Below are 14,258 nucleotides of genomic sequence, written 5' to 3' on the forward strand. Positions count from 1 at the left end.
CCAAACAGAAAAAATGTCCCTAATCCATGCCTTTTTGTTAGTTGACTGGTACAAAATTCACTTCTTTTAAATAGTGAGGATGCAAGCTTTTGCCTATCAGAGCACATTTACATTTTCGTGTGCCTGCTGCATTAGCATATCCTGGCACAGTTTCTCTGTCCTTGGCATCCTTAATTCCTTATGTCTTATTAGCCATATTAGCCATAGTCTTTCTGTGTCGATAATACAAAAATAGTGATGTTTCACCTATATTATAGACTTGTGCTGCCATCAGATTTTTCCCAGCAATGACCTGGGCAAATTAGTTAATGAATTTCTCTGCTACTTCATGGTCAGCAGATGCTTTATTTATCACTACAAATTCTTAAAACTTTAATGTCTTTTCTTAAACGTCTGCAACCAGCCTCTTGAATATTTATAGTTCCTTCAATTTCAGTTCATTAGGATAGATCTTTACTTGTTTCAGGATGGACATATCATTTAAGAGGTCTGTGTTCACGGCGATGTTAACAGATCTATAATTTCAAAATACAATCAAGATATTCATATTTAGCTTGATGTTGTGTTTTCCTATTTTTCCTTAAATTCTGTTCATCACTTTCAGCACAAAACTTTAACTGTTTATTTTTCTGTTTCTTCAGGTCCAGTATGGTGCTCATTCCAACACCACAGTCTACTGTAAGATGTTTCAGGCTCACATTGCTGTCCAGCTTGACTTTCTGTGCTGATAAAACAGAAACACTTCCTCTTCTTTAAATATCTGTTACCCATAAGGTTATCTGCAGGGCGTTTTGACATTTTCAGCAATACCTTTACATCATAGAATAAACAAAAAGTGAGTAGAACTTCTGGGTCTTGGCCCCATGTGGGTCATCAGGAGAACTGCCATTAGTACATCCAGCAAACCATATGCCCTTTTATCCTGTGTGGGGGAATATGAGCATGCATGATAAAGACATTACAGCTCAAGGGCTGGTAGGGTCTTCTCTCCCTTGGAGTCTTTGAATAAACTGTGTGGTACAACTACACTTTGACTGTAACCTATCACATGAGGTCAGGTGTGAAATTTTCCACATATAGACTAGCACTCTCAAAGTTTTAGATTTTGGAGAACATTGAATTATTTCCAATTCTTTGTCCACTTTTTCCTACTAATTGAATTTAATAAATAAAATAAAAAATTTACTGTAAACTTACTTGTGTCCATGATATTATACCAGCTCTAGGATAAAATAAGAATGATCAAGATAGGCCCTTTACCTTCTTTGGTGTTTATACCAGAAAGATAAAGATATACCAACAAGAAAGTTGGGCTGGGGCTGGGGCTCAGTGGTAAAGCACTTGGCAAGCACGTCTGAGGCACTGGGTTCAATCCTCAGCACCACATAAACAAACAAAATAAAGGTATTATGTCCATCTACAACTAAAAAAAAGTATAATATATATAAATACAAGAAAGAATCACATAAGCACTGTTTGTGATCACCACTTCAATCTTTTGAAGCAGAATTACAAAATACTTCTCATGATTTTTTCATGATTTATTTTTTTTAAAAAAAAACAAAAACAAAATGAAAAATCAAAGTGCAGAATGGGATTAGCATGCTAGAATTGTACAAGAAGAGGAAAAAATATATACACAAACATACAAAAATTATTTTGTATGCAAACATTTTAAGACAAGTAACAGAAATGTGGTTGAGGCATAAGAGTGACAAAAGCTATTCAAAGTAAACTTTTCATTTTTGTATACCATGTCAGTGTAAACCAAGTCAATGTATTATGTGTTAAAATTAAAATGACACATTAGAATACAATATTTTAAGGTGCTTCTAATTTACATTGCCAAAATATCGACACAAACAGTTCTTCACTGTTGGGAAGAAAAAAAAAATCCCTCCATCAGGACATTGGAAACCATATTCTGGTTGTATACAAAGTATATTCACACCAATTCATGTTTCATAAGTATACTTTGGATAATAATGATCATCACATTCCACCATCATTTATAACCCCATGTCCTCTCCCTTCCCCTCCAACCCCTCTGCCCTATCTAGAGTTCATCTATTCCTCCCATGTTCCCTCTCCAGATCCCACTATGAATCAGCCTCCTTATATTAGAAAAACATTTGGCATTTGGTTTTTTGGGATTGGCTAACTTCAATTAGCATTGTCTCCTCTAACTCCATCCATTTATATGCAAATGTCATGATTTTATTCTTTTATTTATAATATTCCATTGTGTATATATGCCACATTGTTTTTATCCATTCATCTATTGAAGGGCATCTAGGTTGGTTCCACAGTTTATTGGAACTATGGAATTGTGCTACTATAAACACTGATGTGTCTGTATCCCTGTAGCATGCTGGGTTTTTGTGTTTGTTTGTTTTTTTTAAATACATAACAGAATGCATTACAATCCTTATTACACATATAGAGCATAATTTTTCATATTTTTGTATTTATAGTATGCTGTTTTTAAGTCCTTTGGGTATAGACCAAAGAGAGGGATTGCTGGGTCAAATGGTGGTTCCAGTCCCAATTTTCCAAGAAGTCTTCATACTGCTTTCCATATTGGTTGCACCAATCTGCAGTCCCACCAGTGGTGGATGAATATGCCTTTTTCCCCACATCCTCAGCAACACTTATTGTTGTTTGTATGCATAATAGCTGCCATTCTGCCATTCTTTTGATTTGCATTTCTCTAATTGCTAGTGATGATGAATACTTTTTATATATTTGTTGATTGTATATCATCTTCTGGAAGTGTCTGTTCAGGTCCTTGACTCATTTATTGATTGGGTTGTTTTTTTTGGTGCTTAGCTTTTTGAGTTCTAGAGATTAGTGCTCTATCTGATGTATGAGGGGTAAAGATTTGCTCCCAAGATGTAGGCTCTCTATTCACCTCACAGATTGTTTCTTTTGCTGAGAAGAAGCTTTTTAGTTTGAGTCCATCCCATTTATTGATTCTTGATTTTAATTCTTGTGCCAAAGAATTAAATTAATTAAATAATTAAGGAAGTTGGGGCCTAATCCCACATAATGGAGGTTAGAGCTTACTTTTTCTTCTATTAGACGCAGGGTCTCTGGTTTTATTCCTAAGTCCTTGATCCATTTTAAGTTGAGTTTTGTGCTTGGTGAGAGATAGGAGTTTAATTTCATTTTATTGCATATGGATTTCCAGTTTTTCCAGCACCATTTGTTGAAGAGGCTATCTTTTCTCCAAGGCATATTCTGGCACCTTTGTCTAATATAAGATAATTGTAATTTTGTGGGTTAGTCTCTGCCGACCTCTATTCTGTACCACTGGTCTACCACTCTGTTTTGGTGCCAATACCATGCTGTTTTTGTTACTATTGCTCTGTAGTATAGTTTGAGGTCTAGTATAGTGATGCCACCTTTCATTCTTCCTAAGGATTGCTTTAGCTATTCTGGGTCTCTTATTTTTCCAGATGAATTTCACAATTGATTTTTCTATTTCTATGAGGAATGTCATCGGGATTTTGATTGGAATTGCATCAAATCTGTCTAGTGCTTTTGGAAGTATTCTCATTTTGATAATATTAATTCTGCCTATCCAAGAGCAAGGTAGATCTTTCCATTTTCTAAGGTCTTAAAACTTTCTTTAGGGTTCTGTAATTTTCATTATATGGATCTTTTACCTCTTTCGTTGATTTCCAAGTATTTTATTTTTTTGAGGCTATTGTAAATGGGTGCCTGGTTGCACCCGACTAAAACACTCAGGAATGGGGCTAATTGGGCTGTGTGAAATAACCACACAAGAGACAGAAATACCTTTGTCACTGGGGGTTCTGTGACGGCTCTTCTGACTTTAAGGGTATGCAGAAAGTGAGCGAGGAGCGAGCGAGCGTGCTGACCCCTTTTATTGAGGAGAAGCCATTCAAATGAGGTAAGGGGTCAGGTCTCAGAGAGCTGAGTCTAGGTTCATGATGTCTGCTATCAGCAGGTTGACTGATATCTAGATAGGCTACACCCAAGGGCAAAGAAGGGGACACACAAAGGGTATTTCCATGGAACATTCTATCCCAAACAGGGCAAGGGGTAATATTACAAAAGAAAAGGTGAGCAGAGCTCGACCTAAGGGGATATAGAAAGGTATGCCCATACACGAAGACACCGTCGCTTGCACACTAGAAAACTGAGGCTATCAAGATCACAGCGTGACCGCCAGATGCCACACGGGTCAGCAGGGGAGTCAGACACGGTCATGTGCTAGTCAGCTTCCCACAAATGGGATAGTTTTCCTCATTTCCATTTCTGAGGATTTATCACTGATATACAGAAATGCCTTTGATTTATAGGTGTTCATTTTATATCCTCCTACTTGGCTGAATTCATTTACTAGTTCTAGGAGTTTTCTGGTGGAACTTTTACAGTCTTCCAGGTATAGAATCATAGTATCAGCAAATACTGCCAAATTTGTGTTAATTTCTTTTGTCTGATTGCTCTGGCCAGTGTTTCAAGAACTATGTTAAATAGAAATGATGAAGGATCCCTGTCTTGTTCCAGTTTTTAGAGAGAATGCCTTCAATTTTTCTCCATTCAGAATGATGTTGGCCTGGGGCTTAGCATAGATAGCCTTTATGATGTTGAGATACTACGTTATTCCTAATTTTTCCAGTGTTTTGAACATACAGGGGTACTGTATTTTGTCAAATGTTTTTTCAGCATCTACTGAGATTCTTATCTTTAAGTCTATTGATGTGATGAATTACATTTATTGATTTCCATATGTTGAGCCAACCTTGCATCCCTGGGATGAATGCACCACTTGACTGTGGTACATGATCTTTTTGGTGTTTTTGTATTCGATGTGCCAGAATTTTATTGGAATTTTTGCATCTATGTTCATTAGAGATATTGGTCTGAAGTTTTCTTTTTTTAATGTGTCTTTGCCTGGTTTTGGAATCAGGGTGATATTGGCCTCATAGAATAAGTTTGGAAGTGCTGCCTCTTTTTCTATCTCCTGAAATAAATTGAAGTGTATTGGTACTAGTTCTTCTTTAAAGGTCTTATAGAACTCGGCTATGTATCCATTCAGTCCTGGGCTTTTCTTGGTTGATAGACTTTTGATGGCATCTGCTATTTAATCACTTGAAATTGATCTGTTTAAATTGTGTATATCACTCTGATTTGCTCTTCATTTTCTAGGGCTTTGAGATGTAATGTTAAGTCATTTATTTGTTGACTTTTTCTTCTTGTAAGGAATGAACTCCATGCAATGAACTTTCCTCTTAGAACTGCTTTCATAGAGACCCAGAGGTTTAGATATGCTACATCTGTGTTGTCATTAACCTCTAAAATTTTCTTAATCTCCTCCTTGATGTCTTCTGCAATCCATTGTTCAGTCGGTAGTATATTATTTAGACAGTATATTCTCTCGTTGAAGAATGAAATATTCTATATATGTCAGTTAAGTCTAAGTTATTGATTGTATCATTGAGTTCTATACTTTCTTTGTTTAGCTTTTGTTTGGAAGATCTATCTAGTGATGACAGAGGTGTGTTAAAAAGTTACCCAAAATCATTGTGTTGTGGTCTATCTGACACTTGAACTTGAGAAGAATTTGTTGATGAACCTAGATGATCCATTGTTTAGAGCATACATATTCATAATTGTTAAGTCTTGTTGGTGTATGGTTCCCCTGAACAGTATGTAGTATCCTTCTTTATCCTTTCTGATTGACTTTAGTTTGAAGTCTACTTTTGTAGGGCATGGCTGCCCGCTTCCTGGTCATGGAGCCGGCACATGTGGCTGGGATGGCTCCTGGTGATCAGCCAGGAGGCGGTGCTGTGAGTGGTGACATAAAAGGCAGACCGCCTCCAGGATAGGTCCAGGACTCTTCCGCCCTCGTGGACAGCTCGTGCCTTCCCTTACAGACTATGGGATGGGTGTACACGCGAACTCACTCCACCCCTCTAACCTTTATCCTGATTGGCTCCTGTGCAGTATATAAGCTGGGTGTACTTCCTCAATAAAGGAGATCTTGCTTCGACTCATCTCCCTGGCGCGTCTGATTGTCCTCTGGGTAAGGAGGGCTAGGTACAGGCCACCAGTCGACCTTTACCTCTCTTGGCTCGTCCTGGTTGGGGCGTGCTTTCCCATGGGTCAAGAAGAGACGGTGGGGGGGGGACTAAAAACCCATAATTTATTTGATATGAGGATGGAAACCCCTGCTTGCTTCTGCAGTCCATATGAAGGGTATGATGTTTTCCAACCGTTTACCTTCAGTCTGTGGATGTCTTTTTTTTTTTTTTTTAAATACAATATGCTAGCCTATGTCTTCTGATTGGTGAGCTTAGGCCATTAACATTCAGGGTTATTATTGAGACATGATTTGTATTCCCAGCCATATTTGTTTATTTTTAGTATTTAACCTGACTTGTTCTCCTGTGATTAGATTTTCCTTTAGTGTAATCCCTCCCTCTGCTGATTTTCATCAATGTTTTTCATTTCCTCTTCTTGGAATACCTGTCTGAGGATGTTCTGTAGTGCAGGCTTTCTAGTTGTAAATTCTTTTAACTTTTGTTTATCATGGAAGGTTTTTATTTCATCATCAAATCTAAAGCTTAGTTTTGCTGGATATAAGATTCTTGGTTGGCATCCATCTTCTTTCAGAGCTTGGTATTTGTTGTTTCAAGATCTCCTGGCTTTGAGGGTCTGGGTTGAAAAATCTGCTGAAATACAAATTGGTCTCCCCAGATATGTGACCTGATTCCGCTCTCTTGCAGCTTTTAAGATTCTATCCTTATTCTGTATGCTAGGCATTTTCATTATAATGTGCCTTGGTGTAGACCTATTGTAATTTTGTACATCTGGTGTCCTGAAAGCTCTTCTACTTTGTTTTCCAATTTGTTCTCCATGCTTGGAAATTTTCTGTTATTATCTCATTGAAGAGATTGTGCATTCCTTTGGTTTGAAATTCTATGCCTTCCTCTATTCCAGTAACTCTTATATTTGGTCTTTTGATGCTGTCCCATAATTCTTGGATGTTCTGCTCATGGTTTCTAACTGTCTTCACTGTGTGATCAACTTTATTTTCCAGATTGTATACTTTGTCTTCATTATCTGACATTCTTTCTCCCAAGTGATCTAGTCTGTTGCTTATACGTTCTATTGAGGTTTTTTTTTAAATATTTATTTTTTAGTTGTAGATGAACTCAATATCTTTATTTTATTTTTATGTGGATGCTGAGGATCGAACCCGGTACCTCAAGCATGGTGGGTGAGCGCTCTAACTCTGAGCCCAGCCCTTCTATTGAGTTTTTTATTTGATATATTGTATCCTTCATTTCAAGGATTTCTGGTTTTTTTTTCAAAGTGTCTCTGTCTCTGTCTGTCTCTCTCTGTCTCTCTCTCTCTCTCACATTAATCTTTTTCTACCTGTATTTGCTCTCTTATCTCACTGTTGAAGTATCAATTTTTGCCTGTATTTGCTCATATAGGTCATTCTTTAATTCACAGATCATTTTAATTATGAAGTTTCTGAATTCCTTGTCTGACATTTCATCAACTTCACTGTCCATGTGTTCTGTTCTTCAATTATTCAATTCTGGTTTGTTTGGGGCACTTCCTCCCTTGTTATGTGTCTTCCTTTCTTGTAGTGTGGATCTGAGATATTACAGTTTGTTCCCTATATTCTTATAGTACCCATGCAGATTGTCTGTACCTCACCTTAATGTTGGGTTTCCAGACCCTGTTGGTGTACATCAATGAAAGATACTGCATCCTGGATCTGGTACCTGCACAAGCCGGTGCGGGTGGATCTGGGTTGAAAGGCTTGACCTCTGTAGTAGTCTGCTGATTGAAGGGGCAGTCCTGTGCCAGAGGCTAGGCTATGGTGAGTGTCTGCCCCACAAGGAGAGGGATGGATTGGGCCTACTGAGAGCCTGGGTCCCACACGAGCTGGTGTGGGCGGTCTGGCCATATTATTTTTTTTCTAATATTTTTTTAGTTGTCAATGGAGCTTTATTTTAATTATATATCAATGCTAAGAAACGATCCCAGTGCCTCACACATGCTAGACAATCACTTTGCCACTGAGCCACAACCCCAGCCCAGAACCATATTCTATAATGATTTCTTAAATGTCTGTTACATTTCATAAAGTAACTTGCCTAGAGGTTGTATTCAAAAAACACTTTCATATGAAAACTTAGCATGTCAAGCATTCAGTAAAAGGAATTTAGAAAAAAAAAGCAACAACTTAAAAAATGTTACATTCAAGATTTTCACTTTTGTTCTTTAGAACTTTAAGATCAATCATTAAATAAAACATAAATTCAAATCAGTTATTTTAACTCTGTCTTAGTGGAATAAGTGGTATTTCAGAATTCTGACTAGTAGAATGAATAAACATTAAATATATAATCTACATTTAATGTCAGACCTAACAATGCAAAGATTTGGGATAAGCACTATTTCAGAACTAACAAGAACATTTTGACCCATCATTTGCTATTTTTTCTGCCAACAGTGTGAATGTGGTATACAAATGCTTAAAAGAATATGGAAAAATGTTTTTTAAATATTTATTAATATTATTATTTTTTAGTTGTAGTTGGACACAATACCTTTGTTTTATTTATTTATTTTTAGGTGGTACTGAGGATCTAACCCAGGACCCTACATATGCTAGGCTAGAGCTCTACCGCTGGAAGAATGATATTAATAATACATTATGGGCTGGGGTTGTGGCTCAGTGGTAGAGTGCTTGCCTAGCACACATGAGGCACTGAATTCAATCCATAGCACCACATAAAAAATAAAGGTTATTTTACCCACCTACAAATAAAACCAAATATTAAAATAATAAAAAAAATTAGGGGACAACAGAACAATTCTTCAGTATTCTAAAGTGAATTTGGTCAGAAGTTTCACAGATTAGCAAGAATGAAATGTGAATTATCCATTATTAACTCACAATGAGTATCACTACCAAAATATAGTAAGCAACACAAAATAAAACTGATAACCACTAAAATTATACATACTAACACTTGCTCCAAAGAAAAAATTACTAACACTTTAGAACTACCAAAAAAAAAAAAAAAAAAAAAAAACCTGCAAAACTTGTCAGAGAAAACAAGACTTGGTTAAAAAAAAAAAAAATACAAACAACATAAAATTGACTATAGCAAAAGCTGTCACAGTAGTTAAAGACAAAATAGAATCTTAACAATATTTTGACCTGCCTACATTTATCTACAAAAACTGAACTTGAAAAAAATACCATAAGAGAATAGCTATGATGGTAGTAGTTTTAATGATAAAAGTCTAACATGAACTACACTGATTAAGAAATCAATTTATTGGGCTGAGGCTGTGGCTCAGCGGTAGCGCGCTTTTCTGGAATGCTTGAGGCACTGGGTTCGAACCTCAGCATCACATATAAATAAATAAATAAATGTCCATTGACAACTAAAAAAAATCAATTATTCATTAAAAACTTCTCATGAATAAAAATAATTTAAGGAACAAAAACATAAAAAAGAGGGCTGGGGATGTGGCTCAAGCGGTAGCGCGCTCGCCTGGCGTGCGTGCGGCCCAGGTTCGATCCTCAGCACCACATACAAAACAAAGATGTTGTGTCCGCCGATAACTGAAAAATAAATATCAAAATTCTCTCTCTCTCTCTCTCCCTCTCTCACTCTCTCTTAAAAAAAAAAAAACATAAAAAAGAAAAACAAAATTCCTTCAAACTACCATATATAAGAATTTCAGTTGACTAAAAAATAAATTAGCTCTGAAAAGCACTTTCTCAATGAAAATATGTCAATTTTGGCATATATCTAACTTAAATATTTTTCTTAAATATGGAAGATAAGGACTTTACAACAAAACTCAAAGGTTAAAATAGCAACAGGGTGCTGGGGCTGTGGCTCAGTGATTGAGTGCTCACCTAGCATGCATAAGGCACTGGGTTCGATTCTAAGCACCACATAAATATAAAATAAAGATATCGTGTCCACCTAAAACTAAGAAATATTTTTAAAAAATAACAAGAGGATCTGCAATTAAAAATTGAAAGTTTTCAGAAGTTTTAAAAGCCGGGAATTAAGTAGAGATTTGTGCAATGGGGTAGGTTTAAATACCCTTAAAAGCAAAAGCTCATCAGTTATATGAACATACTTATATTACAGGGATATGGATACAAAGAATACAAAATGAATAAGTTATATGACATGAATAAGTCTAAAGATCTAAAGTAGCAGCATGAAAACTACAGTTAATCATACCGTATTCTATAATGAAAATCTGCTAAAAGAGTAGATTTCAGGTGCTCTTACAACACACACACACATAAAAGGAACTGTAAGGTGATGGATACATTAATTTCACTGTGTGCATGTATAGCAAAGGTTCTTACTGTAGACCTTATATAAAAAATACCTCAATAAATTTAGCAAAAGGATCAACTTGTACCCAAATAGACACTGGAAATTGGCTAATTTTCTTTAAATATTACTTTTGAAACAATTTCTAATAAATTAAAAAATAATTTAACTTGAGATAAGGGGCAAGGAACACTGAGTTCCTTGAATAAAAGCAATAAGAGCAACATTCTTTCAATTTTTGGAGAGTGGTACTAGTCCTATTTAGTTTTTTTTTCACAATTTATTAAACATTCATATAAGTCTCAATCAATAAGAATCCTGTGAAGGATCTGGAATCCACTTTTTTATATATAATTTTTTATACCTTTATTTGATTTATTTATTTTTATGTGATGCTGAGGATGGAACGCAGCACCTTGCACGTGCTAGTTGAGCAATCTACCGCTGAGCCACAACCCCAACCCAGGAGTCCTCATTTTTAACATGTATCTTAACATAATTTTTTATTCAGTTATTATGGTTTCAAATATAAAGTATCCCCTAAAGGTTCCAGTGTTAATGTAGGAGATAAAATGATTACACTGAGAGATGTGCCCTAAATCAGTGGATTAGGGTTAGAATAATCCACTTGTTGGATTAATCCACTTGATGAATTAATAATTTGAAAGGACTAAGTGGTAACTGTAGACGGTGGGTATGGCTGGAGGAGGTGGGTCACTTGGAGTGCACCCTTGGGAATTTTATCTTCTCCCTAGCTCCTCCTTCTTTCTCTCTGCTTCCTGGTTGCCATGAGCTAAGTACCATTCCTCCACCACCCATTTCTGCCATCATGTTGACTCACCTTAGGCTCAGAGCAATGGATTTGGGACTAAGCCTCTGAAACTCTGAGCCAAAATAAACTTTTCTGCATCTAAGTTGCTCTTGTCAGATATTTTGGTCACAGGAAAGCAAAACTGATTAACACAACAGATAATCTGAGGTTCACACCCTATTCTTAAGATAATCATCTCAAATACATCCTAGGGAAAACAGGGAACAGAGGGCAGAAAGAGAGACAAGGATATGAAGACTGATTACAAACCTTTATATGTCGGAGCAGGGGGTGCTGTTGCCACTTTCCTGACTTTTGCTGTCACTGAGCTATCAACATTAACAACCATTACTGGATGATCAATAGGATTCTGGCCCCGGCCACTTATTTCTTCTGAGTGTTCCCATTGTTTCCTAATCCGTTCCTTGAGTTTTTCCAGTTTAATATCATGTTGTCGCCGCTTTAAAATATCTAACCTTTGGGAACTAGAAGTGCTTGCAGAGGATGGAGAAGAGTCAGTTAGCCGTAACATTTTTGGATCAACATCATGGCCCATGTTATTCACAGAAAGCTTTGAACTGTTCTCATTTCCTTTTGCTCTATTAGGCATTTCTTCTTCAATCCTCATAGGAATTCCCATCTTAATCAAACATTCTGAATTATGCAATGTATCAACTGCTGGTCGATCATTTAAAAACCTTACAACTGTATCACTGATGACAGATGATTGGGAGCTCTCAAAGTCACAGCAATGTATATTCCGTTCTTGATTGTGTACCATCCGGTTCCCACTCTCAGCCTTTTCTTCATTAACATCCACACAATATACATGCTTTGACTCCAGATGGCTGGGACTTAAGTTGGAAGATGCACCAAGGATTTCCCTATAATAATAACAAAAAAGCTTTGTGACTTTAGTAAACAAAAAAAACAAAATACTGTAGACTTGAAAATTGATAAGTAGATTTTAAAGGCTTTTGCCACAAAAAATCAATAAGTAATGAGGTATTAATGTATGTTAAAAAGCTTGATTTAGCAACTCTAAATGTGTACAATGTGTATATATATAAAAACAACAGGTTGTATGCCATAGGTATAAAAGATTTTTGCTGGTCATTTTTAAAAACCTTTTTTAAAAAGTTTAGTAAGTGTTCAAAAACTAGTCAAACAAACTGAAAGAAGAACTCTAAGCTAACACTAGCGGTCAATAAAAAATTAAAGTAAAAAGCTTTGAAATTAAAAGTTAAAACAGTAAAATAAATATTACTAATACTACAACTCAGTGTTCCTTGCCCCTTATCTCAAGTTAAATGACAAATAATGCGCAGATTTTACAACAAAAAATATATAAAATGTGTGTGGAGAGATTTCCTTAAGAATTCCAAGAAAACAAGATTACAATCTAACTTTGGGTATTCATTTGTTATCTGTTATCAATATGTATGATTTATTTCTCTGACATCTTAAATATTAGGAACAAAAATTCTCAAAACTAGTATTTCATATTTGTAACTTCTAAATAATGTACCAAATTACCACATTGATTGGGACCAGAAATAAAGCTATAATTTCCTCCAAATAAATGTATCTAGTAAAGTTAAACCTCTTCCATAGAGCACTTTTTAGCAGCTCTAAACTATATAAAGTGTATCTAAAAACTCAAGAGTAATCAGGGAAGACTAGGCAGAGCCAAAGTACACAGCACAAAGTTCATATTCTCTGTTGATTAAAACACCAGCAAATCTTCCTTCAGAGACTTTTATTTTATACATCATTGTAATAAGCTTTGTTTTAGGAAAGCAGAATATCAGGGCTGGGGTTGTGGCTCAGCAGTTGAGCGCTCGCGTTGCACGTGCAAGGCCCTGAGTTCGATCCTCTGCACCACATAATAATAAATAAATAAAGGTATTGTATCCAACTACAACTGAAAAATAAATATTTTTAAAAAATTTTTTAAAAAAGAAAGCAGACTATCAAAAAACATGGTTGGGGCTGGGGATGTGGCTCAAGTGGTAGCGCGCTCGCCTGGCATGCGTGCAGCCCGGGTTCGATTCTCAGCACCACGTACAAGCAAAGATGTTGTGTCCGCCGATAACTAAAAAATAAATATTAAAAAATTCTCTCTCTCTCTCTCTCTCTCTCTCTTAAAAAAAAAAAAAAAAAAAAAAAAAAAAAAAACATGGTTAATGAAGACAAACAGAACTCAGTACATGAATTATGAAAAAATACCAAACAAACATAAAATAGAATAACAGTAGTCTGGATCCTCAATGTTTAAAAAAGTAACCATTAGCCTCATGGTAACTGAATAAATACTATATGGCGAGTCCAAATTGAGAGGTATTGAAATGTAAATTACATATTGGATTAAAAAGACTTGGAAATATAAAACATCTTATTTTTGCATTTAACTACACTGTGGCTTACATTAATATTGGTATTGTATAGCCTAATCCATACCATTTCATGTGAAGGCTTGAAATTCTAAATATAAAAATTCTTACAGCCTTACTATATTACAACATAATATAGTAAAATTCTTACTATATTACAACAAATTATGGTAATTTTGTCTATTGTGAATGTACGAACATGTACATTTTTCCTAAGGATATAGTCTACAGTTTTCATCAGATTCTCAATGGGATCCACCACCCAAAAATAGGACCTATTTGGAGTGGTTGATTATTGAACAAAATGGGGTTGAGAAATGAGTCCTATAGCTGCCATCAGAGACCAAAACCAACTGCAATTATTTCACTATCTTGACCAGAATGCAACAATTTATAGCTAAAATTACTTAGGTTTAAAATTAGCACAGTTAGGAAATAAAATAAAGAATAAAATGATAGGTAACATCTCTGAATCTGAAAAAGAGAAAGAAAATTGACACACAAAAAAGTAATTTCACAGTCTTTCAATCCCTCATTAAAATTTACCATGTATAAGGGTGCTCATTATACAATTCTTTCAACTTTCCTATAAATTCGAAATTTTTCATAATAAAATGTTAGGAAAAACATACTTACTGGATATTTAGCACATGCCAGGCATTAAGCTAATGCTTTGAGAATAAGATTTAT

At 35.6% G+C, this 14,258-nt stretch overlaps 1 protein-coding gene across 2 annotated transcripts in view; it reads right to left on the reverse strand.

The window, feature by feature from the left end:
- Cep350 (centrosomal protein 350) overlaps positions 1 to 14,258 on the reverse strand; it is a 163,598-nt gene that overhangs the window by 118,752 nt on the left and 30,588 nt on the right. For both annotated transcript variants that reach the window (XM_076872833.2, XM_076872831.2), the window contains exon 6: positions 11,446 to 12,059. In XM_076872833.2, the coding sequence (XP_076728948.2) occupies positions 11,446 to 12,059 (614 nt within the window). The remainder of the gene's footprint in view (positions 1 to 11,445; positions 12,060 to 14,258) is intronic.

Source organism: Callospermophilus lateralis, chromosome 13 (assembly GCF_048772815.1).
Source record: "Callospermophilus lateralis isolate mCalLat2 chromosome 13, mCalLat2.hap1, whole genome shotgun sequence".
NCBI classification, from domain to species: domain Eukaryota; kingdom Metazoa; phylum Chordata; class Mammalia; order Rodentia; family Sciuridae; genus Callospermophilus; species Callospermophilus lateralis.